Genomic DNA, 26,208 nt, shown 5'->3' with positions numbered 1-26,208 from the left:
CACAGAGAATCTTTGTATCAATTCAAAATAAATAAGTAAAATAAAGTCATAATAGAAAATCAATTGAGAAAATCTATATGTCAACTTTCTGTGAGCATGTGTTGCTCAGCAGGTGTTGGCTGGAGGCAGAACCTTCTGTTTTGGACAGGTGAAGTGGCTACATGATGTCTGCAGGTGCAGCTGCTCTTCCACTGTTTTAAACATCCATCATGAAAGCTGTGGGCTCCATTTACCTCCTGCTGACACCTCCAATCAGCACAGGAGTCATGTGGGCTCTGGCTAGTTCCTGTTGGAACTCAACTGAGTAATTTTAAATATCATAGTCATGTGCAAGTTTTGGGAGAATCATTCAAATCGAATCAATCTTTATTTATATAGCGTCTTTTACAATCAAAATTGTTTCAAGGCGCTGCTGATGATGTCTCCAGAAAGTTAAATCTTTCCAAAGTCATACGTATTCCCCCCTTTCACAACAAGGTTTACCTCATGTGAGTGTGTACCATCTACTGGCACAATGGATGTTTCTAACAACTCATCCAGTGTTTACTGATTCTGAATATCCGGACTTGTCCAGTGACTGCTGTGAAGGGGCAGCTGACAACACAGGAAAGTCTGTGTGACAGCTTGGAGAGACAGCTGACTGGAGGGAATAGACCCCAATGGGGCTGTCATGGGCTAGCTACCCATGCCGGCAGTCTCTGACGCTGTGTCAGCTTGTTGGAGGCACCCTCTAAGTGCTACAGAAAATCAACAGAGGAACATACCCCCAGAGCCTGTGAGAGCGGGGGGCGCAAGATGGCTCAGTGATTGACAACACGGTTACAGACCCAGGAATGGAAACGACTTTGAGCAAGAACACTACACATGAGAGATCTACAACAGCAGCAGGCCAAGCATTTCAGGTGTGCCTCTGTGGCTCAAATAAAATAACAACAGCCAGCGGCCTTAAAATCCACCAAGGAAAGAGAGGGTGCTTGAGGCAGCAGAAACAGGGCCCTCGCATTGACCAGTACTTCTTACGAAGTAGCGACTCAAATAAGTCGAGTGAAGCACAGCGACAGGACGAAAACCAAAGTTCGCAGAGCATCAGCAGCATCGAGAGAAACGGAGGAAGAAAGCACAAGCACAAGAATGCCGGTGGAGGAACCCACACAGTCACAGAGACCTCCTAGAGAAAAGACCCTAGAGTACAGACCAAGGGTGAAATGGCCCAAAGCTGTTGAAAAGCGAGAGAGGGAAACTGTCAACAACGACCTGACAAAAATCCTGGAGCAGCGGATAGGAACCGCGGAGGTAAAGCTGGAAAGGATGGGTAAAATCATTTATCACTATGGAGTAGAGCGCTTTGGAGTTCAGCTAAGGAGAAGTGGTGAAGCAACAACTGTGCCAGCCAAATCAAGGAGGCAGCAGGAGATTGAGAGGCTGGTGAAAGAGCGAAGGCAGCTGAGGAAACAATGGAAAAAAGCATCGGATGCCGAGAGAGAGGGTCTTCAGCTTCTTGAAGGAGAGATCAAAACTCGTTTGGCAACCTTGCGGAAAGCTGAGAACTTGAGGAAGCTTCGTAAGAAGAAGGAACGCACAAGAACTCAGTTGCCACAAAATCCCTCTAAAAAATCCCTAAAAGACCTCTTCGCTCCGGAAAAAAGTGGAACCCTGAAGGCCACAAGGCAGGAAGTGGAAGAATACATGGAAAAGGTCCACCAGGACACAAAAAGGCACGAACAGCTAACTATTCCATAGGATATCCCACCTATTCAACCTCCTGAAGTTAACTTGGAGACTGGTCCTCCAAAATGGAAGGAAGTAGAGGAGACAATAAGGCGGGCAAGGTCAGCATCGGCCCCTGGGCCGAATGGAGTACCATATAAGCTTTACAAGAACGCACCAGATGTCTTGCCTTATCTTTGGAGGCTAATGAGGGTCGTGTGGCAGAAGGGAGGGGCTGGAGGTGTGCTAATTCCCAAGGAGAAGGATGCGACAACTATTAGTCAATTCTGGCCAATCTGCCTTCTTAACGTTGAGGGGAAAATCTTTTTCAGCGCAATAGCAAAGAGACTGTCCACCTACCTGGAAAAGAATAGGTACATTGATACATCTGTACAGAAGGCTGGCATTCCTGGGTTCTCTGGTTGCTTAGAGCATACCAATATGATTTGGCATCAGATACAAGCAGCGAAGAGGGATAAAAGAGACCTCCACGTCATTTTTCTTGACCTAGCCAATGCCTTTGGTTCAGTTCATCATAACCTCCTTTGGGAATCCTTCAACTTCTTTCATGTTCCATCATCTATCACTTCTCTGTGGGCCTACCTAAAGGCCTACTTAACAGACTTGCAATTTTAAACATTACCTTGGGATGTACCACCGCTCCTTCGGTCATGGGGTGTCCTGGTCTTGGGAAGGGCCTTCCATGGTGGAGTTCAAATGGTGTAAACCCGGTGGCACTATTTACAGTGTGTCTAATTGTCATGAGGGCTAACGGGAGGGCTTCTATCCAGTTTAGTCCCGTTTCCTTCATGATTTTAGCCAATTTGGTCTTGATGTTAGAGTTTATTCGTTCCACCTTCCCTTGTGATTGAGGGTGGTAAACTCTGCCAAATTTGTGTTTGATTCCCATTGTAGTCTCTACTTCTCTCAGGTGTTTGTTCTTAAAATGATATCCATTGTCAGACCGGATTGTTCTAGGGAACTCGTGTGTTGGTATAAAATGGTTCACCAATGCTTTCTTTACTCATCCTCCTTAGCGGGAGGATACGCCTCGGGCCATTCAGAGCAGGCGTCTACTATGACCAATAAATAGCGCTTGCCCTTTGCCCGGTCTCCCATATCAGTAAAATCCATGATTGTTTCTGCTCCTGGGGCCCTTACTGGGAAGGCCCCCTTCTCAGTCCTAAGAGTGGATCTTCTGCCCTCGGCTAAGTGCTTTAGCATCGGCAGCGAGCTAAACATATGGCTTCAGTAACCACTCGTGAAGCGTTCTGTGGTTTTTACCGATCCACTTTATTTTTGTAAAACTGCAAGAAAAAGATCACAATACTTAACTTTGGTTTCAATGTAAAAACATTTTGAGTAGCGGCTACAATCATAAAAGATATTACTTACAGATTATGCCTTTGAGAAGTGCAAAAGTAAAAGAAGTAACCGGATTGGATCCAAGAGCACCCCGTTTTCCGTGTTCCGCAACACCTTTATCTGGCGCTCGACGTACTTCCTGTCTCCACCCTACTCCACTAAATGGCAGCGCGACAGGATCAACTGCAAATTGACAACTAACTAACAAACAAACCTCCGGAAAAGGAACAAACAACACAAAACTGAGGGACAGAACACTCCCCGTCTGACATTATCAGAATGTCATACTAACCCACACCCACTGTTTCCAAAAGATTTAAGGAGGCTATCGGGTGTGGATGCTCGGAACCAGCAGGATGACTTCACTAATAGGTCTTAAGTACAACCTCCGTTCACCATTGCGAGTTATCTGTACCTGGATCTTCCGCACCCTTTCATCCTGGCTAGGAAATGTCTTCATAACAATAGCAAGAGGCCAGTCGTTCCTATGCTCTTGCCCATCTTTTAGCAGGACGACATCCCCAACTTGTAGGTTGGGTTTAGGTGTTCTCCATTTGCGACGAGGTTGTAGTCCACTTAGGAATTCCTTCTTCCATCGTGCCCAGAAGACGTTGGCCAGATGCTGTACCCGTCTCCATTGTGCTCTGAACAGGTCGCGGTCATCAAAGTGGCCTGGGATGACTGGGGGCGTGGCTGCCTTCTGTGTGAGCAGCATGGCAGGAGTGAGAATCTCAGGATGCTCTGGGTCAGTGGAAACTGTTGTAAGTGGCCTTGCATTAACGATAGCGGTCACTTCCGACATGAACGTCACCAACACTTCATGTGTGACCGTGGCCTTTCCGTGCCCCAACAGCATCGCATCTAGAATTCGCCGACTGACACCGATCATGCGTTCCCATGATCCAGCCATGTGACAGGCGTGTGGGGGATTAAAATGCCACTCACAGCCACTGTTTCCAAGGTAGGTGTTGATTTTGTCGTTGTGACAGCCCTTCTTGTCAATGTGAAGTTCTCTGCAAGCACTTACAAAGTTTGTGACACAGTCTGATCTGAGCAGCTTGGCAGGGCCTCTGATTGCGAAAAAACGACGCAGTGCATTAATGAATGACGAAGTATCCATTGACTCTATTACTTCAATGTGGATGGCCCGAGTGCTCATGCAGGTGAAGATTACTGCCCATCTCTTAGCTTCCGCCTGACCTGCACGTGTTTTCCTGACTGAGACAGGCCAAGGGCCAAAAACATCCAGGCCAACACATGTAAAAGGAGGGTCCATGCACATTCTGTCTTTTGGCAGGTCCGACATTATCTGTTCTTGTTGTTTGCCTCTCAATCTGCGACATGTAACACAGCTAAAGATGACACTACTGACAGCCCTTTTCCCGCCCACTAACCAGAAACCTGCAGCTCTGATAGCACCTTCAGTGAAGTGTCTGCCCTGGTGGCGTACTTGTGAATGAAAATGTCTGATTATGAGCTGAGTGACATGGTGTTTACTGGGGAGGAGTATGGGGTGTGTTTCGTCTGCTGTGAGTGGACCCTTTGTCAACCGACCTCCAACTCGGAGGACCCTGCTTGTGTCCATGACTGGATTCAGTTTGCTAAGTGGGCTTTGCTTGGGAACAGGCTCACGACTTTCCACGTGTCTGATGTCATCTGCATACACCTCATTTTGCACTGCACGAACAATGATGGCTTTGGCCTGCTGGAGCTGTTCCTCAGTAACGTTCTTATCACACGTATGCCATCCATGACATCTGCTCTCCGTAGCAGCCTTGAAACATGTGACGATGTGGAGCAGCCTGGCGATGGTCTTTAACAGACGACTCCAGCTGGAGAATCTTTCAAACCTTGCTGCTCCAAGCATGCCTTTTGACAGAGAGGTAGCACAGGATACTACCTCTGGACGCAGTTCAGTGTTGTGTTAAGGGTAAATGAGGTCAAAGGGCACTCCCTGTGTTGGACCTTGGCTTGGATCAGTTAGGAAGGAAGGTCCACTGAGCCATGTAGAGTGGGAAAGATGCTCAGCAGGTAGTCCACGTGTGGCGTGGTCAGCTGGATTTAAATGTGTAGGCACATAATGCCATTGATGAGCCTGAGTGGAGCGCCTGATATGTTCTACACGGTTATGAACATACACATAAAAGCGTCTCTTGTCATTGAAAATGTAGCCCAGTACTACTTTGGAATCCGTGTAGAAGCTGACTTCATCAAGTGTAAAGTCAAGCTCTTCTTGGACCATGTCTGCCACTTCGACAGCCAGTACTGCGGCACACAGCTCTAACCTGGGAATGGTGATGTCTGGTTTTGGAGCTAGCCTGGCTTTGCCGAGGAGAAAACCCCCATCGCTGTGTCCATCAGCAGCAGTGAGTTTCAGGTAGGCGACAGCCCCGACTGCTTTTGTGGATGCGTCACAAAACACATGCATTTCCTTTCTCTTTGCTTCGGACAGTGAGATGGATGCGTACATACGAGGGTTCTTGAGCTGTCCCAGGTGCTTTAGAGAGTCTTTCCATTTCTGCCACTTGTCCTGCTGCTCCTTAGGCAGTGGAGAATCCCATTCATTGATGTCTTTAGAAATTTCTCTCAAGATGGACCGCCCTTCGATGCTGACTGGTGTGGCGAACCCCAGCGGGTCGTACAAACTGTTGATGACTGATAACACGCCACGCTTGGTGAAGGGCTGGTCATTGATCTCCACTCGAAATGAAAACTGATCTGTGGACAAGTCCCAGCCCAGGCCGAGGCTGTGCTGCAAGGGCGGCGCATGCTGTCCGAGCTCAAGTCCTTGCAAACCTGTGGCGAGATCTTCACCCGGGAAGGCACTAGTGACTGCGGAGCTGTTGGACGATATCTTGTGGAGACGGATGTTAGACTGAGCCAGCATTCTTTGTGCTCTGATGAGGACATTGATTGCCTCGTCCTCAGAGGCGAATGACTTCAGCCCGTCATCTACATAAAAATGTTGCTCAATGAATTTCCTCACATCGCTGCCATACTCACTCTCTCCCTCCACAGCGGTTCTCTTGAGTCCATAAATGGCAACTGAGGGAGATGGACAGTTTCCAAACACATGCACTGTTATTCGAAACTCTTCCACTTCTCCATCCAGGTCATGATCTCGGAACCAGAGAAAGCGCAAGTAATCGCGATGGTCCTCACTGACCATAAAGTTGTGAAACATCTGCTCCACATCGGCCATCACAGCATATGGTTCGCCTCTGAACCGGAGAAGAACACCTACAAGACTGTTGTTAAGATCTGGGCCTTTAAGCAGCACTTGATTCAGAGACACATTTCCGCACTGAGCACTTGAATCAAAGACAATTCTGATTTTACCTGGCTTCTGAACATTTGAAAACTCTTGAGGAGATGTCATTTTGTGAGGTGAGTTTTTGAAGCCTGACTGCTGTAAAAACTAAAGACAGAGAAAGACTGAGAACTGTGGAGGAAGAGCTTCGTGTGTGTCTTTCATCAATTCCTGCCAGGATATCGGCTCTATGTTCATCCAAACAGGCCCAGGTTTCACACTGAGTGAGAATAAATATGAAAGATTGTAAAATACCTTTTTCTTTGTGTTTATTTGATTCCTATTTAAGATTTTATAATATAATGTCATCCGTCAATGTTAAAAAAGCTTATATTAACAATATAACACTTATATTGTTAATATAAGCTTTTTTTCACGTTTTCAGCTGGTGGTGTGCCGCAGGATTTTTTTAATGAAAAATGTGCCTTGGCTCGAAAAAGGTTGAAAAACACTGGATTGATTTCAGATGAGGTTTGACCATTAAAAAACCCATTTTCCAACAGAAGGGGAAAAAAATGAAGCAGTCTGAAGAAGGAACATTTCTCCCTCCTGCAAATGACAATCAATTCTGAATCAATTAAATACATGATTTCTATTGATAATAGAAAACTGAAATCACTTACAGAAGCTTCTGGGGTCTTGCCACAGGTCCCCAAGCACTGCATCTCAGTTCACGAGGAAGAGCCCCGATCATCCTACACCAAGTGTATTTGTATGACAGCATGGGGGTCGACGACTTCTGCCAGCAGAACTCCGTCTTGATGAATTCCTTTCCCTTATCTGGTCTTGATCCTCTCAAACAAGCCCCAAGAATCACGATCTCACATACCTCTCAACACTTTCAGTTTCTTCCGTTTAAAGCATTGTGATAAAACCAGTATACACAATGATTATGATCATAATAATCAGCTCTCCCAAAACTCACCCATAACTATGATATTTAAAATGACTGAGTTGAGTTCTGACAGGAACTAGCCAGAGCCCACATGACTCCTGTGCTGGTTGCTGATTGGAGGTGTCAGCAGGAGGCTGCAGGAGGTAAATGGAGCCCACAGCTTTCATGATTGATGCCTAAAACAGTGGAAGAGCAGCTGCACCTGCAGACATCAGGGAGCCACTTCACCTGTTCAACACAGAAGGTTCTCACTGCCTCCAGCCAACACCTGCTGAGCACCGCATGCTCGCAGACTGCTGACATCTACATTTTCTCAATTGATTTTCTATTATTAATTTATTTAACTTACTATTCACTTTGAATTGATACAAAGACTCTGTGTTGCATTTTCGTTCCATAGTAACAAAGTTTATTATCAGGACAAAAGGGTGAACTGGTAATACAGAACATCTGGCAGGAATCTAAAATTAAAATTTTTATTTGGACTCTTCTCACTGAGAAGAAGCTGCAGCAATATCTGAACTTTCTTGTTTGCAAATCTGGATGGTTTCGCTCCTGTGGGTGCTCATGTGCTGCAACTTGCAACCTTCACCCACAACTCACAGTTGTGGGTGAAGTTGTAAGTAAGTGAAGTTGTGAGTTGCAAGTTTCCCAACATGTCTGACACACGAGGTCTCTCACCTGTGTTAACTCTCCTGTGCCTTTTTCACTCGCTATTTTGTCAAAAGGTTTTCCCACATCTTTGATACAAATATTGTCTCTCCCGTGTGAACTCTCGTGTGATAATGCACTTTTGTTTGAAAGTTTCCCCACACATTTTACACCCGTATAATCTCTCACCAATGTGAACTCTCGTGACGATTTAATTCATCATTTCGTTTGAAGGTTTTCCCACATGTTTTACACAAATAGGGTCTCTCATCTGTGTGAACTGCCATGTGTTTATTTAATGCAGAAGGATGTCTGAAATTTTTGTCGCATGTTTTACAAACATGGGGTTTCTCACCTGTATGAACTCTCATGTAGATAGTTAATGTAGAACTTCGTCTGAAACTTTTCCCACATGTTTTACACAAATAGGGTCTCTCATCTGTGTGAACTGCCATGTGTTTACTCAGTGCAGAACTTTGTGCAAAGGTTTTCCCACATGTTTTGCACAAATATGGTCTCTCACCTGTGTGAATTCTCATGTGGACATTTAATTCATTATTTCGTCGAAAGGTTTTCATACATGTTTTACACTCATGTGGTCTGTCATCTGTGTGAACTCTCATGTGCTTTTGTAGTGCAGAAGGATGTCTGAAAAGTTTTCCACGTTTTACAAACATAGGATTTCTCACCTGTATGAACTCTCATGTGGATAGTTAATGTAGAACTTCGTCTGAAACTTTTACCACATGTTTCACACACATATGGTCTCTCAGTGTGAACTCTCATGTGCTTATTTATTGCAGAAGTGTGTCTGAAACATTTACCACATGTTTCACACGCATATGGTCTCTCACCTGTGTGAACTCTCATGTGAACATTTAATTCATAATTTCGTCTAAAGGTTTTCTTACATGTTTTACACACATATGGTCTCTCACCTGTGTGAACTCTCATGTGGATATTTAATTCATAATTTCGTCTAAAGGTTTTCTTACATGTTTTACACACATATGGTCTCTCACCTGTGTGAACTCTCATGTGGACATTTAATTCATAATTTTGTCTAAAGGTTTTCCCACATGTTTTACACAAATATGATTTCTCGCCTGTGTGAACTCCAAGGTGTCGCTTCAGTAATTTTGACAGTTTGAAATCTTTCCCACATGTTTCACAGATAAACAGTTTGGTTGTTGTGTCCTTAATTTTGGCGGCTGATGAGAAGCAACCCTCTCTGAAATCTTTCCCACATGCTAAGCCTAGATGTTCGTATTGAATAGTGGAATGTCCTTCCAGGTCTGTCCTGACTTTTCCCTGTTGTTCACCTGTGTTACATGCAGATGTTTTAGCACCTGTGTCTGTATCACAGTCCACTGCTGACTCTGCTGGGCTGTTTACATTCCCAGTCTGACATTTAGGATGGTTCTGCTTCATGGTTTGTTTTGGCTCTGCAGCTGTGGTCCACCTGGAGTCTTCGCTGGTGCTGTTTTCCTCATCTTTGCTCTCAGGTATATGAGGACTGTAGGAGAGCAGCTGCAGGTCACAGGCTGGATCTGGTAACACAGGGCTTTGAACTGTTGTGTTCACCTCAGGCTTTTCCTGGCTCTGATCAGGATTCAAACCTAGTTCACTGTCGTCACCTTGCTCATGTATGGTCACCATTAAGGTGTCCATCTCCTGCTTCACAGTCAGTGGCTCTTCATCCTGATAACAGCAGGATTCTTTCTGTTCCTCATTGATTTGTGGAGGCTTTGAGTCTTCCTGGTCCAGACTGCAGCTCCTATCCTGATGCTGGTAATTATCCTCTTCCTCCTTCCGCAAAGGTTGCTGCTGTGAAAGCTCTGGAAATGCAGGAGAAATCATCAAGAATGGAAAGAAGCATGTGAGCATAAGCGATAGGTTTAGGGGCAACTGAACAAAGGGCAGTTTTTAACCATCCAACGAGCCACAACAACGGGCAGCTCACAATCTCAATGTTCAAACCTGCAGCCTGTGAATTTCTGCATCTCTTCTCCAAACATCTGAAGCATCAGTCACATCTGAATGAGTAAATCTGAGGCTGCCTTTTTTTTAAACACACGTTACGAAAGAAAAACATCAGTCCACATCAGCACATGGCTAATGTGACATCAGTGAAGATGTTTACTTGGACAAAACAGAGCTAGAACAGCAGTGTTTAAAGATGAGGATTGTTTACTTCACATTGAAAAACAGAAGACAAAGACTCCAGCAGAACACAGCAGGTGTAAATTAGGAGTTGGTAATAAAGGCTTCTAGTGCTGAGGGGGAAGACCCTGCTCTGAGCTAGGAGCTAAAAGAGTCATAGCCACTGAAGCCAGACCATGAAAAAATAGATAAAGGAAATATTCAATAGAAAAAAGGTCATAAGAACCTTTGGGACCAGAAACTGCAAAAATCCCTCCAGTGCAAAGGGGGCGATGGTGATCAAATCAAGTCTTGCTATGATTCGTTAGAATCAGAAACAGGAAAGAATGAACGGACCTGGATTAATAGAGCAAAGACCCCTGCGTACGAGTTATTGGACACACACAGAGGTAGACAGTCACAAACATTTGTTAATGTCTCTCCTTTTGTCTTTCTTTTACAAAGACTTGTTCCTTGCTTTCCTTTTCGCAAACTCCTTAACAAATTCATCAATGTCAAAGTTCCAAGCTGAGATCCACTGGCCATCAGTGAGAGTGCACTAAGGATCTGTTTCTCTGTGTTGTGCTCCGTTCATTTTTTAAATTTTTACCATCTGCAAAAATGAACTTTCCCCTCTAGTTTCTTTCCGGCAGTAGGGCTACAAACACATTGGGGAAAGTTGATTTCAGACCATGGACCTGTTAAGAGAGCTCAGACCATGTTGGGGGCGGAGCCTTCATTCATAAATTATTATTAAGAAAGAGTTTCACAATAAATCAAAATCCCTTCTTGTGTTGACTTCAAGTGTGCTAATCGAAGTGAAAATAGGAAAAAGTTTCTTTGTTTTTGTATGTGAAAAATGGCTACTCTAATTTTTGGACTATTGAGCACACGTGAATAAACGCATCTTAAAATCAAAATCAAAACTAGTGTCTTCTTTGGTGCATAATCTTTCCCCACAGTCTTTCTCACTTTTGTGTTTACTGCTAGAGAGTGCCCCCGGTGGCCATTACCCAGTAAAACTATGAATTAACCTTGCTGTTGTGTTGGCTTCAGGGTTCAAAGCATGGGGAAAAAGCAGGAGCTTATAGTCTGAAAATAATGATGGTACTTAATTTTTATGTGGATATTATAACTTTGCAAGCAGGCTGAATCAAATGTTGGTTAATTAAGGCAATAGACATATTTAACATACAGTATGTAATATGTATTTGCAGAGAAAGACATCATGGCGAGGCTCGCTCCACTACAGGATGGGTCACACATGAATCTGCAGACAGGCTCGGTCCCGTTGCTGCAATGCGCATTCATAATGTCACAATAATACATCATAAAAGTCTCTTTCACTATGTTAGCCAAATGAAAAACTCTTTTTGGCCTCAATGGAAGCAATCGACCGACGCCATCTTTGCAGTACCACCGCATGGCCAGCAGGGCTTATGCTTGTTAACTTGGTGGTGCTTCCTGTATCCAGCTGTATTAATATGATAGATGAACCCTTTAAGCTACGCAGACACAAAATTGTAATTAGGTCGCTATGCTTTCAGATAATGGCAGTGTGCTCACCGAGAAACAACAGCAGCAGCAGCAGCAACAACTATGGCCTGTTACCCAGCAACATGTGTGCTGCTAACTCTTGTAGCTTTGCTATTGCTCCCCCAAAACATGTGGAGTTGTGTCAATACTCTGAGCAGTGGAGACACATTTGTTAGATTCTACATCGCTAACATCGCCACCTACTGGCCTGCCATGCTCACTACATTTTCAGTCATTGGAGGTTTACATTTAAATCGGTATAAATCAACATTTAGCAGCGCATTTCCGTTTCAGAAGCACTGTTTTAGTGTCACAATGAACATCCTTCCATATTTTGGGTTGATAAAATCTTACGTACCTGTCCTGTGTAACTTTATTTGGGGTCTCCAAACACTTTCCACCAGTCTGCGCTGATAATCGAGCTCTTCTTCACATCCGTCGAGCTTTTGTTGAAACACTCGGAATATTTCTTCAGCAGCAACAGTCAGTCGCTCCACGACGAACGTCCTCAAACACTCAACAGAAGACATTCTTGTTGCTTCCACACCACAATACGATCAAACATACAAAAACCTTCTGCTCAGAACCTCTTTTACCGATTCCCACCGAATGTTACACATGAAAGTTCCGCAAAAACAACCGCGGGAGCATTTGTGTCGCGTGTGACTCCAGTGTAACAGTCGAAGCGTATGGACGACGTGCGTCGCTTTCTTGTGACGTCACATACCGGCGCGCTTTCTCCACTCTTTCGAGCAGCGCACACGTCAGCGCAATCTCTGGCAAATTCCGAAACCACACAGTCGTTCCCTATTCACTACTCACTACACGGGGGACATGGATTGAGTGAACTACGTAGTGCACTCAATTTAAAGTTAGTATTCGGACAACGGCGTCATTTACTGCGCACGTAAAGTGACGTCATGGCGTCGCATAATAATTACGAACCGGTCTCCGGGAAAAATGGCCAGGTCCATTTACTTATTTTAACCCATCAGAAATACATTCAGCGGTCATTTTATGAAAATGCAATATTTTACCCGAAAATTAACTTAATATAATAAAATGAAATATCAATGTCAATAATAATACAATAATACTTACTTATTACCTAAAATAATTAGTGTCCTTTGACATTTTCAAGCCAAGACGTGATGGTACATTCTCAAGTCATATTCCGCTGTAGTGAAAACATTTAATAAAGCAATTTTTTCACCAAAAAATGGATCCAGAAGTACTTTTCATCTTTGTAAATATTCTTTTGCTGAGATTCTGATTCCGAAGAACAATTTTAAGTGAGGGGCGGGGGGATCAGTGAAGATTAATTGCTTTTTTTTTACACATTTATGTTGTAATGTTTTTAGATGATCATATTGGACCCCTACTGAAAAAAATCTCATTTCCAAAAATGTCATATATCAAACCGCACAGTAGAAATGACGATAAAAAAAATGTATCCAATCAGCGTGATACCGTCACGTGATGCCGTAAAGGCTGATGGGATACATTTTCCAAGTTAGGGTGCTCGCTTATACACCACTTTCGTTGTGCAATGTGGGATACAGTACATTGAGTGCACTACATAGGGTACAGCAATGTTGACTAACATTTTGGACACTATTTCAAAACCTTTGCTAACAGGTTAAACCAAGAACTACTTTATTTAATATAATAGAAACACTGACATTAACTACATTTTTAATTTCCACACTATATTAAAGATCATTAAGTTAAATCCTTATATTGTCCTCCCGGATCAAAATGATACAATTCTTCCTTCCTTCATCCTCATTTCCTTCCATCTGTTCATTCTCCTCTACTCCCTACTTTCCTCCCTTCCTTTCTTGTTCCAGATGCTTTTCTAGGGAGGTGGGTGCAGGAGTGTTGATGGGGAATTGTTTTGTTCAGTTCTTTTCCTGTTAGGGCTTGTTTCCACTCCTTTAATTTTTCCAAAGGCCATTTCTTCATGTTGTTCAATAGGTCAAGAGAATGTATTGTTCTTTCATGTCCACATGCAATTTCCTGTCCTTCAGATCCTGGGATTCCTCAGGGACCTCTGTGACAGCACATACACTCACGTGGTGTTGCCATCTCATCTGTAAAAAGAGTTTCTCTCAGAACAAACTGCTATTTAATCAAATAAAAAGTGTTTCAAATAAATGAAACAGGGTCTTCAGAAGATATAGTAAAGGTCAATAGTATGCATGATCTCAGCAGGGGGTGGGGCCTCTGAGAACAAATAGACTGAAATTTAATTCTTTATAAAATTTCTGAAACATAAATAACTCACCCCATTCAGACCAACATGTAGCTTTCTACTATGTTTTGAGGAATGCATGTCCCCCTGACCCCACAGAGAAGAGACATTTGATTTTTAGATGTACGAAACACTGTCCCGACACCTCCGGCACAAAAGGTTATGCTGGCTTTCCCATCAGGAGGAGGAAGGAGGGGAAGTTTACCTGATGCATCGATTGGGCTGGGGTCTCTTAAAAGAGAGAGACAATAAACACACGTACACACAAAGCGGAATCTTTCACAAGCAACCATTCCTATATATCACATAATTAAGTGTTTTCTGACTTTATCGAAAACACACATTCATTTCATCATACTAAAAAGAGAAAAGGCATTTCAACAGACTTTAACACAACATGGCAACAGGTACAACATAGAAGAGCCAAGTCCTGAGGCCAGGACTTCGCAGTCCACCTGCATCTGAAGGACAAAGGACACTCATTTGAGGACACTGATGTACAGGTTTTGGCAGTGAAGATAAATGGTTCGAGAGAGGAGTGAAAGAAGCCATCTATGTCAAACAGGAAGGGCCATCATTAAACAGAGCTGGGGATTTGAGGCAGCAAGTCTCCTGAAATGGTGTGAACATTTGGTTTGTCATTGGCAGGAGTGGAGGACTGCACTGTATGTGGGCAATAGGAAGTGTCTCAGCCCACCACCTCTGTTTAAGGATGGTTTTTCCAATTTGACATCGGTGGCTTCCTTGAAACCCCTCTCAAACCAGTGTTTATTTCTGGCCACTACCCGTACTTGGCTGTTATAGGCCAAGGTTGCCGGGGTCCGGAAACATGATCACCTGACAGGCCTCTGTCACCCCACTGGGTCATGGTTTCCTCTCCTCTCCTTTCCTCCTCCTCATCAAGCAGACTAGTTATTCTGATTCTTGTGTAGTTTTTCTGCTTCTCCCCGCCTTCTGTATTCATTTACAGGTATCACTGCCTTCGGAGCTGCATGACGACCTGTCCTCTCCTCTCCTCTCCTCTCCTCTCCTCTCCTCTCCTCTCCTCTCCTCTCCTCTCCTCTCCTCTCCTCTCCTCTCCTCTCCTCTCCTCTCCTCTCCTCTCCTCTCCTCTCCTCTCCTCTCCTCTCCTCTCCTCTCCTCTCTCTCTACCCAGCCGGCCATCAGCAGGAGGGTCCCCCTACATGAGCCTGGTCCTGCTCAAGCTTTCTTCCTGTTAAGGGGGAGTTTTTCCTTGCCACTTTTGCTTTTCTGGGGTCAGGCCCTGGGATTCTGGAAAGCGCCTTGAAACTATTTTGAATGTAAAAGACGCTATATAAATAAAGATTGATTGATTGATTTGGTTGGAAGTATCTTAGTGGCCTCCTCAATGAAACATTTGAGTACAAAATCCCCCAAGATGGAAAAGTTGAGCAACGTAAGGTAAGAAGGAGTCTGCGTGAGGCAGTTTTCGTTTTAATTAAGCACTTACAGCTTAAAATGTCACATCAATGGAAGGAATATATTTTTGATAGATTCCTTTGCATTATAATGGAACCGTTCTTACAGAACATTAGGACCCCAGTAAGTCAAAGTCTGACAAAATGACTTGGCAATGAGTTGTGCGCTCTCTTAGGTTTTTTTTTATTTTATCACTGCACGTGTTGCAACAGAGATATGCAAATGTCGATTATTCTTTTTTCCCCTTTTTATTCGAGTTAATTGGTGACAGATTATGTGTTGTGTGCTTCTTAGTGATCAAGGGATCGTGTTCCCTATTACGCGTTTGGTTTACTCTCATTAAACGGGACTTCTGTTTCTCCCCCCTTCTTTATTCATCTACACTGAGAAAACAAACAACGCGAGTAACGTAACGTAAAGGAAGTTTCCTCAACATTTGCGACCACAAACGACATATTTTTAATATGTAATGTCTCATTCACTGTGTTTCTGGGGGGGGGGGGGGGGGGGGGGGGATGGAGAAGCACCAGCTAATATAGACACTTTCAGCACATGTTGCCTTCATTATATGGCTTATTTAAGGCTTTTAATTTTTGCGGCTCCAGACAGATTTTTTTTTTTGGTCTAATATGACTCTTTCAATATTTTGGGTTGCCGGCCCCGACCCAAGGGTAACACTCACCACACCGGAACCAATGCTTCCGCGTTTGTTTTTGCGGAACTTTAATGTGTAACGTTCAGCGGAAATCAGTACCAGCGGCTTTGAGCAGAAGGTTTTTGTATGTTTGATCGTATTGTGGTGTGGAAGCAGCAAGAATGTCTTCTGTCGAGTGTTTGAGGACGTTCGTCATGGAGCGACTGACTGTTGCTGCTGAAGAAATATTCCGAGTGTTTCAACTAAAGCTCGACGGATGTGAAGAAGAGCTCGATTATCAGCGCAGACTGGTGGAAAGTGTTTGGAGACCCCATATAAAGTTACACAGGACAGGTATGTAAGACTTTAACAAGGCAAAATATGGAAGAGTGTTCATGGTGACACTTAATCAGTGTTTAAGCAACGGAAATGTACCGCTAAAATGTTGATTTGTACCAATTTAAATGTAAACCTCTGAGGTCTAAAAATGTAGTGACCATGGCAGGCCAGTAGGTGGCGATGTTAGCGATGGTGAATCTAACAAATGTGTCTCCACTGCTCAGAGTATTGACACAACAACTCCACATGTTTTGGGGGAGCAACAGCAAAGCTACAAGAGTTAGCAGCACACATGTTGCTGGGTAACAGGCCATAGCTGCTGCTAATGTTCCTTGATGAGCGCGCTACATTTATCTCAAAGAATAATGACCTCATTACACTTCTGTGTCTGCGTAGCTGACAGAGTTTATGGATCATCGCTGTGTTCGAAACCACACACTCGTTCCCTATTCTCTACTCACTTCATCGGGTAGTTGGAATTTTAAATTTGTTTTCATTCAGATTCAGGTCCTTTATTGTCCCACACGGGGAAATTTACAGCGCAACAACAGCAAGAGCACGCAGAGACAATTAAGATAAAAATAGAATAGAATTCAGAATATACAAAGAGGATGTATATTTACAGTAATCCAGATAAATGGATACTCGGCCTCTGTATACCTGTACATAGTACAGAGGGTGAATACAATATAAATATCAGAATAATAAATATTCAGATTGTGCTAGCGGGCGTTATGTTTATTGTGCAGTCTAACAGCAGCCGGCAGGAAAGATTTGCGATACCTCTCCTTCACACAGCGAGGGTGGAGCAGCCGCTCACTGAAGGAGCTGCCCAGTGCTGTCAGGGTGTCCTGTAGGGGGTGGGGGGACGTGTTGTTCAACATGGATGACAGCTTAGCCATCAGCCCGTTTCCCACCACCTCCACTGAGTCCAGGGGACATCCCAGGACAGAGCTGGCCCTCCTTACCAGTCCATCTCCTCCTGTCCCTGTGCGTGATGCTACTGGACCAGCAGACTATCCCATAGAAGATGGCTGATCCCACCACAGAGTCATAGAAAGTCCTCAGGAGTGGTCCCTGCACTCCAAAAGACCTCAGCCTCCTGAGCAAGAACAGTCTGTTATTGCCCTTCTTGACAAGGGCGTCTGTGTTGTGTGTCCAGTCCAGGTTATTGTTTAGTGAACACCCAGGTACTTGTAGGACTCCACCACGTCAACATCCGTTCCCAGGATGTTCACTGGTGCAGGCGGGGGGTTGTTACGCCTGCGGAAATCCACCACCAGCTCCTTGGTTTTGCCAGCGTTGATCTGGAGGTTGTTCCGCAGGCTCCAGTCCACAAAGTCCTCTGTACTCCGTATCATCCCCATCGGTGATGAGAAGCAGAGAAGCCAATCTGACTCGGAGCCCTTCACTCTCACAAACTGTGGTCTTTGTGTGAGGTAGTCCAGAATCCATGTTGTGAGGTGGTGATCCACCCCAGCTACCTGCAGCTTGTCCCCCAGCAGCCTGGGCTGGATGGTGCTGAACGCACTGGAGAAATCAAAAAACATGATCCTCACAGTGCTTTCCAGCCTTCTCCAGGTGAGTGAGGGAGGTGTGGAGGAGGTAGATGACGGCATCATCCACCCCGATGCTCAGCTAGTAGGCGAACTGCTGCGGGTCCATGACGGAGCTCGCCAGTAGGTGCAGGTGGGCGAGAATGAGTCTCTCCAGCGTCTTCATCAGATGAGACGTCAGAGCTACTGGCCTGTGGCTGTTGAGCTCCTTGGGGTGCGGTGTCTTCGGCACTGCGACAATGCAGGACGTCTTCCACAGCTGTGGCACTCTCCCCAGCCTCAGGCTCAGGTTGAACATGTGACTGAAGATCCCACACAGCTGGTTTGCGCAGGACTTCAGCAGCCTGGAGCTGACGCCATCCGGACCCGTCGCTTTCCTGGCCCTGTTCTTCTTCAGGGCCTTCCTCACCTAATGTGGTGTGAGGGACAGGCTGGAGCAGGGAGGTGTTGGTGGGGGGGGGATGGGCATGGGCCAGAGTGTAAAGTGTCGGGAATGTGCGAGCTGAAGTTCATGAGAGAGGGGGAGGGGGGACAGGGGGAACAGTCTATTGGGGGCACAGACAGTGGTGGGGGTAGCAGCAGAGGAGACTGGGCTGGGGGAGGGGTGGGTACCTGATCAAATCTATTGAAAAACAAGTTCAGGTCGTTAGCCCACCCCCGGTCACCCACAGGTTGGGACTTCTGCACCTTGAAGCCCGAGATGGTCTTCAGTCCCTTCCATACGCCATAGATGTTGTTCTGCTGCAGCTGGTTTTCCATCTTCCTCCTGTAGTTGTCCTTCTCCTGTCTGATCTTCCTCCTCAGTTCCCTCTGAAGAGTCTTCAGCTCTTCCTTGTCTCCAGACACAAAAGCCCTCTTCTTCTCCTTCAGGAGAGCCTTTATGTCTGGGGTGATCCAGGGCTTGCTGTTGGAGAAGCTGCGTACAGTCCTGGTGGGTACGGTGTTCTCCACGCAAAAGTTAATGTAGTCCGTGATGCAGTGGGTGAGATTGTCAATGTCCTCCCCATGGGCGTCGCTGAATACATCCCACAGGGTCGTGTTGAAACAGTCTTTCAGGGCCTCTTCGGCTTCTTCGGACCATTTCTTCACTGTGCGGGTGACAGCAGGCTGCCTCTGCACAAGAGGTTTGTACACAGGCTGGAGGTGTACAAGGTTGTGGTCGGCACGGCCCAGGGGAGGGAGTGGGAGAGAGTGGTATGCCTCCTTGGTGTTGGCATAGAAGAGGTCCATTGTTTTATTGTCCCTGGTGTGGCATGTGACGTACTGGGTGAATTTGGGCAGTGTCTGCAGCCTGCTCACTGCTGAGAGCAGGACATCACAGGCTGCATCAGCGTTAGCAGAGGGGGGGATGTACACAACCACCGCGAGGGCATGTGTGAACTCCCTCAGCAGGTAGTGAGGCCTCATGCTAATGGCATTTGCCCTCTAATGAGAGAAATGGCATATTTTTGGACTTGACAAGAACATTGAAGACGGTGTTGCTGATGCTGGTCAGTGAAGGATATGTGATTGTGTGTTTTAATGGCATTGAAGTGTGAGGATGAGGACTCACAAGTGTATGTTGAGCCAATCATTTTCAGAAGAAAAAGTGCAAGACCCCGTGAGTGTGGACATTTCTCTTGGCTGACGACATGGGTCCTGAACTTTTCAAAACCTGTCTGCTGCAATGCCTGTCACAATTCATCTGATGACTGAATGTCAATGAGTTCCAGTTGTGAAAAACCCTCATCCAGGGATGGTACTAGATCCTTTCCTTCCAATGCAAAGTCCACCTCAACATTCACACAGAAAGGGTCCTTAACAAATCTCATCACTTCTCTGGACGTGCTGAAATCATCAAAACTGGTGGCAAAGTTGTTTTTCAATTAATCAAAAAAGCCTGAAACCACCTTAGTAATTTGCAGGCCAGATTTCCTTAATATGGGCAAGTGAAGCATCTTCCCAGGACAAAGATCAGCAGAGAAGAGTGAGAGCTTTCTTTGAAAAACATGAAGAAAAAAAGTGATGGGAGACACCTGGGATTCGAATACACACTCCCTGAGGTTATTGCTGCTTATGTCACCAATCACAAAGCAGCTGCTGCTGCTGCTCTTGCAGATGACCGTGTCAGCTTCCAAGTGTAGTTTTGGTGGCATGCACACTCACATTTTATGGCTGTGGACAAGGCTGAAGCAAGCGGAGCTAGTTTTTCCCGACTTGTGGCACTCCAAGGACTGGTCTGTGACGTGATTATGGCACATATTAATATTAATACACTGTGCAGCCCCAGCTCAGTGTCATTAATGTATTTGCATGATCTCTAGCTGTTCTCTCCTCTACCTGTCCTCCCCACTCCCCCTCTCTACCCAGCCAGCCATCAGCAGGAGAGTCCCCCCATATGAGCCTGGTTCTGCTCAAGGTTTCTTCCTGTTAAAGGGGAGTTGTTACTTTTCTCTGCTTCTTATTAGGGGTCAGGCTCTGGGATTGTGTAACACACCGATAATTTTGATTTTAACACACTAATAAGCAAAGATGAATTGAAAAAAAATCAAATCAAGACTTGATTTGATCACCATCGCCCCCTCAGCACTGGAAGCCTTTATTACCAACTCCTAATTTACACCTGCTGTGTTCCGCTGGAGTCTTTGTCTTCTGTTTTTCAATGTGAAGTAAACAAGCCTTATATTTAAACACTGCTGTTCCAGCTCTGTTTTGTCCAAGTAAACATCTTCACTGAGTCATTAGCCATGTGCTATTGTGGACTGATGTTTTTCTCTCATAACGTGTTTGTAAAAAGATGGCAGCCTCAGATTTACTCTTTCAGAGGTGACTGATGCTTCAGATGTTTGGAGAAGAGATGCAGAACTTCACAGGCTGCAGGTTTGAACATTGATATTGTGAGCTGCCCGTTGTTGTGGCTCGTTGGATGGTTAAAAACTGCCCTTTGTTCAGTTGCCCCTAAACCTATTGCTTATACTCACATGCTTCTTTCCATTCTTGATGATTTCTCCTGTATTTCCAGAGCTTTCACAGCAGCAACCTTTGTGGAAGGAGGAAGAGGATGATGACCAGCAACAGGATAGGAGCGACAGTCTGGACCAGGAGGACTCAAAGCCTCCACAAATCAAAGAGGACCAGGAGGAATCCTGCTGTTATCAGGACGAAGAGCCGCTGATTGTGAAGCAGGAGATGGACACCTCAATGGTGACCATGCATGAGCAAGATGACGACAGTGAACTGGGCCTGAATCCTGATCAGAGTCAGGAAAAGCCTGAGGTGAACACAACAGTTCAAAGCCCTGTGTTACCAGATCCAGCCTGTAACCTGCAGCTGCTCTCCTACAGTCCTCATATATCTCAGAGCAAAGATGAGGAAAACAGGACCAGCGAAGACTCCAGGTGGACCACAGCTGAAGAGCCAAAACAAACCATGAAGCAGAACCATCCTAAATGTCAGACTGGGAATGTAAACAGCCCAGCAGAGTCAGCAGTGGACTGTGATACAGACACAGGTGCTAAAACGTCTGCATGTACCACAGGTGAACAACAGGGAAAGTTCATGGCAGGACACTCCACAATCAATCCTATTGACACCCCACACGTTGGCTTGGCACGTGGGAAAGGTTCCCGAGTGCAGCGCTCCTCATCGGCTGACAATAAAAGTCACACAGGAGCCAGATTGTTTATCTGTGAAACATGTGGGAAAGCCTTCAACACAAATTCCATATTAAAAGTCCACATAAGATGTCACACAGGTGAAAGACCATATTTGTGTAAAACATGTGGGAAAGCCTTCAAACAAAGTTCTGCATTAAGTTATCACATGAGAGTTCACACAGGTGAGAGACCAGATGTGTGTAAAACCTGTGGGAAAAGCTTTCAACGAAGTGAAGAATTAAAGTTCCACGTAAGAGATCACACAGGTGAGAGACCATATGTTTGTAAAATCTGTGGGAAAGCCTTTAAACGAAACGAAGAATTAAAGACCCACTTGAGAGTTCACACAGGCGAGAGACCATATTTGTGTAAAACATGCGGGAAAACCTTCAAACAAAAATCTGCATTAAATGTCCACATGAGAGTTCACACAGATGAGAGACCATATGTCTGTAAAACATGTGGGGAAACCTTCAGCCAGAATTGTGAGTTAGTGCAGCACATGAGCACCCACAGGAGCAAAAACATACAGATTTGCCAACAAGAGAGTTCAGATATTGCTCAAGCTTCTTCGTCTAAGTGAGAAGAGTCCAAACAACAGCTTTTACAATCCTGCCAGATGTTCTGTATTACCAGTTCACCCTTTTGTCCTGATAATAAATGTTGTCACTATGCAACAAACCTGCAACACAGAGTCTTTGTATCAATCCTCAAGGTTCCGTACTCGGACCAATCCTCTTCACCTTGTACATGCTTCCCTTAGGGAACATTATTCGGCAGCATGGGATAAATTTTCATTGTTATGCTGATGACACTCAGCTTTATTTATCCATGAAACCAGAGGAGACAGAGAAGTTAGTGAAGCTCCAGACCTGTCTTAAAGACATCAAGTCCTGGATGTCTTCAAATTTCCTCCTCCTTAACTCAGGAAAAACTGAGGTCATGGTGTTTGGTCCTGAACCTCTCAGGGATAGATTAGATCACATGATCACTCTAGATGTTATCTCATTAACATCTAGTTTCTCTGTGAGGAATCTAGGAGTAACTTTTGATCAAAATCTCTCCTTCAACTCACACATTAAATTACCGTATTTTCACAACCATAAGGCGCGCCGTATTATAGGGCGCACCTTCAATTAACAGCCTATTTTAGAAATATTTTCATACACAGGGCGCACCGTGCTATAAGGCGCATAGCATAGAAACTGCGTAGTGCCTGTGGTTTCATGACGCGTTCACTAGATCGAGCTGCGCTAAAAGGAATGTCAATAAAACAGCCAGATAAGTCAGTCAAACTTTATTAATAGAATACAAACCGTCGTTCTCACAACTCTATTCACTCCCAAAACGAATAAACAGCTGTTTTATTATTTTTCCCGAGTGACGTAGTGTTTTCGCGTAACACAGTTCGTTTAATAACAGCGAGTTATAACAGGCAGTGCAACATTTTTATCACAAGTGGATAGTGGAGTTTAATAAATCTTCGATTTAGTGCAACATTTTTATCACGTAGTACCGTTGCGGTAAATCAAACGTTAGTGCAAACACAATATACGGTAACTCGAACTCTCGAAGTAGTACAAAGCGATAGCAATAGCAATATAACAATAGCAATATAACAACGTTGTTCAAACGGTAATTTCCATATTCACAGTATGACCAGCCTTGTTAAGTTGTAAACACACAAAAGAAATACGTAAAGATCACTTTATCAGTTCATTCCTCATCCAGGAATCCCTCGAATTCTTCTTCTTCGGTGTCCGAATTGAACAGTTGTGCTAATACGGCGTCCAACATGGCCGGCTCCGTCTCGTCAAAGTCGTCATCAGGGTCGGTGTCGCTGGTGTTGTCTGGCATTTCAGTGACAATCCCTGCCTTCCTGAAAGCTCGGACCACGGTCGATGCCCAGGCATTTACGATCCACTGGCAGATAGTGACGTATGACGCTCGGCGCCGTCTCCCCGTCTTGGTGAACGTGTGTTCGCCGTTCGTCATCCACCGCTCCCACGCAGTTCGCAGTCTAGTTTTGAATGCCCCGTTGACACCAATATCTAGCGGCTGGAGTTCCTTTGTTAATCCACTTCTTGCTTTGTTTCCTCGGAAGCTCCGTTGAGTCTTCTTTACCTGGCGCAGGTCGTCTTGTTGCTTCCTCCACTTCCGCACCATTGATTCGTTCACGTTAAATTCTCTTGCCGCTGCTCTATTTCCGTGTTCAACTGCGTGACTGATAGCCTTCAGTTTGAACTCTGCGTCAAAAGCGCGTCTCTTGCAAGGAGCCATTTTGGGGTCTTTACAGACAGAAATGGTTTGGGACTGAATTTACTGCTGTTACCTCGGCCACGCCTACTGACTACGGTAGCCGCGATTAACCAATATTACCGTAATCCATACAAAAGGCGCTCCGGGTCAAAAGGCGCACCGTAGATTTTTTAGAAAATTCTAGGCTTTTAGGTGCGCCTTATAGTCGTGAAAATACGGTATTCTCTAGAAGTGCCTTTTTTCACTTGAGGAACATCAGAAAGATCAGGAAGCTGCTGACGTGGCATGATGCTGAAAAGTTAATTCATGCATTTGTTACTTCCAGGCTGGACTATTGTAATTCTTTATTATCATTGTGTCCAAACAACTCTTTAAGAAGCCTCCAGTTGATCCAAAATGCTGCAGCCAGAGTTCTGACAGGTATTGACAAAAGAGATCACATGACTCCTGTAATGGCGTCGCTTCATTGGCTGCCTGTTAAATTTAGAATAATTTTCAAAACCCTTCTTTTGACCTACAAGGTCCTCAGAGGCCTAGCTCCATCCTACCTGGAGGAGCTAGTGATACCTTATCAGCCCAATAGACCGCTCCGCTCTCAGAATGCTGGTCTACTTGTGGTTCCCAGAGTTTCTAGGAGTAGAATGGGGGGCCGAGCATTTAGCTACCAGGCCCCCCTGCTATGGAACCAGCTCCCTCTCCAGGTACGGGAGGCTGACTCCATCTCTAATTTTAAGATCAGACTTAAAACCTACCTTTTTGAAAAAGCTTATTGTTACTAATTCCAGTTACTATCATAGACAGACAAATTATCATACTTAGGGGGTCGTCTAATCATTAGGTCACATCTTAGCTGTGCTGTTATAGACCAAGGCTGCCGGGGTCCGGAAACATGATCACCTGACAGGCCTCTGTTACCCCACTGGGTCATGGTTTCCTCTCCTCTCCTCTCATTTCTTCTCCTCATCAAGCAGACTAGTTATGCTGATTCTTGTGTAGTTTTTTCTGCTCCCTCCCCCCCTCTATTTATTTATAGGTATTGCCGCCCTCGGAGCTGCATAGTGACCTCTGGCCCCGCTGAAGTGATTGTATATCATATTTTTTGTGTGTGTTTCTGTGCTCTGTGCCTCTCCTCTCCTCTCCCTCTCCCTCTCCCTCTCCCTCTCCCTCTCCCTCTCCTTTTCCTCTCCCTCTCCTCTCCCTTCCTCTCCTCTTTCCCCTCCTCCTCCTCCTTCTCCTCTACCTCCCCTTCACTCTACTTCTTCTCTCCTCTACCTCTCTCCTCTCCTCTACCCCTCTCCTCTCTGCCCCTCTCCTACCAATTCTATCCTCGACCTGTCCTCCCCCTTCTTCTCTCTCTCTACCCAGCCGGCCATCAGCAGGAGGGTCCCCTACACGAGCCTGGTCCTGCTCAAGGTTTCTTCCTGTTAAAGGGGAGTTTTTCCTTGCCGCTGTTGCTTGTCTGGGGTCAGGCCCTGGGATTCTGGAAAGCGCCTGGGAACAATTTTGATTGTATAAGACGCTATATATATATATATATATATATATATATATATATTTCATTTTGAATTCAAATCAAATCAAATCAATCTTTATATATATATATATATAAAAATAAGTAAAATGAGTAAAATAAGTAAAATGAGTCATACGAGAAACGCAATTGAGAAAATCTAGATGTCAGCAGTCTGTGAGCATGCGGTGCTCAGCAGGTGTTGGCTGGAGGCAGTGAGAACCTTCTGTTTTGAACAGGTGACGTGGCTCCCTGATGTCTACAGGTGCAGCTGCTTTTCCACTGTTTTAGGCATCAATCATGAAAGCTGTGGGCTCCATTTACCTCCTGCAGCCTCCTGCTGACACCTCCAATCAGCAATCAGCACAGGGGTCATGTGGGCTCTGGCTAGTTCCTGTCAGAACTCAACTGAGTCATTTTAAATATAGTCATGTGTGAGTTTTGGGAGAATTGATTATTGTGATCAGAATCATTGTTTGTACTGGGTTTATCACAATCCTTATATGGAAGAGTATCAAATCAATCTTTATTTATATAGCGTCTTTTACAATCAAAATTGTTTCAAGGCGCTTTCCAGAATCCCAGGGCCTGACCCCAGACAAGCAACAGTGGAAAAACTCCCCTTTAACAGGAAGGAACCTTGAGTAGGAACAGGCTCATGTAGGGGGACCCTCCTGCTGATGGCCAGCTGGGTAAAGAGAGAGGAGAGGAGAGGAGAGGAGAGGAGAGGAGAGGAGAGGAGAGGAGAGGAGAGGAGAGGAGAGGAGAGGAGAGGAGAGGAGAGGAGAGGAGAGGAGAGGAGAGGAGAGGAGAGGAGAGGAGAGGAGAGGAGAGGAGACGAAAGGAAACCATGACCCAGTGGGGTGACAGAGGCCTGTCAGGTGATCATGTTTCCGGACCCCGGCAGCCTTGGCCTATAACAGCACAGCTAAGATGTGACCTAATGATTAGACGACCCCCTAAGTATGATAATTT

General features: G+C 45.1%; 2 protein-coding genes across 2 annotated transcripts; one reads left to right on the top strand and one right to left on the bottom strand.

Moving 5' to 3' along the window:
- Positions 1–8,388: 8,388 nt before the first annotated feature.
- Positions 8,389–12,371, bottom strand: LOC115249256 (zinc finger protein 568-like). Its single transcript, XM_029834427.1, has 2 exons — positions 11,965–12,371; positions 8,389–9,766 (listed from the first exon to the last, which is right to left on the bottom strand). Exons 1-2 carry the CDS (start codon positions 12,134–12,136, stop codon positions 8,532–8,534), a joined length of 1,407 nt encoding a protein of 468 aa, XP_029690287.1. The 5' UTR covers positions 12,137–12,371; the 3' UTR covers positions 8,389–8,531.
- Positions 12,372–16,023: 3,652 nt separating this feature from the next.
- LOC115249258 (zinc finger protein 3 homolog) lies at positions 16,024–22,151 on the top strand. The gene is made up of 2 exons (XM_029834433.1): positions 16,024–16,288; positions 20,831–22,151. The coding sequence occupies exons 1-2, from the start codon at positions 16,117–16,119 to the stop codon at positions 22,045–22,047; spliced, it is 1,389 nt and encodes a 462-aa protein (XP_029690293.1). The 5' UTR covers positions 16,024–16,116; the 3' UTR covers positions 22,048–22,151.
- Positions 22,152–26,208: the final 4,057 nt, after the last annotated feature.

Source organism: Takifugu rubripes, chromosome 3 (genome assembly GCF_901000725.2).
Source record: "Takifugu rubripes chromosome 3, fTakRub1.2, whole genome shotgun sequence".
Classification (NCBI taxonomy): Eukaryota; Metazoa; Chordata; class Actinopteri; order Tetraodontiformes; family Tetraodontidae; genus Takifugu; species Takifugu rubripes.
Note: the sequence above shows the minus strand (reverse complement) of the source record. Positions and strands in the feature narration are given on the sequence as shown.

Coding starts and splice junctions, on each gene's coding strand:
- LOC115249256 (XM_029834427.1), bottom strand. CDS start 12,136: ATGTCTTCTGTTGAGTGTTTGAGGACGTTCGTCGTGGAGCGACTGACT. Junction 9,767..11,964: donor AATAAAGTTACACAGGACAG/GTACGTAAGATT, acceptor CTGCATTTCCAG/AGCTTTCACAGCAGCAACCT.
- LOC115249258 (XM_029834433.1), top strand. CDS start 16,117: ATGTCTTCTGTCGAGTGTTTGAGGACGTTCGTCATGGAGCGACTGACT. Junction 16,289..20,830: donor TATAAAGTTACACAGGACAG/GTATGTAAGACT, acceptor CTGTATTTCCAG/AGCTTTCACAGCAGCAACCT.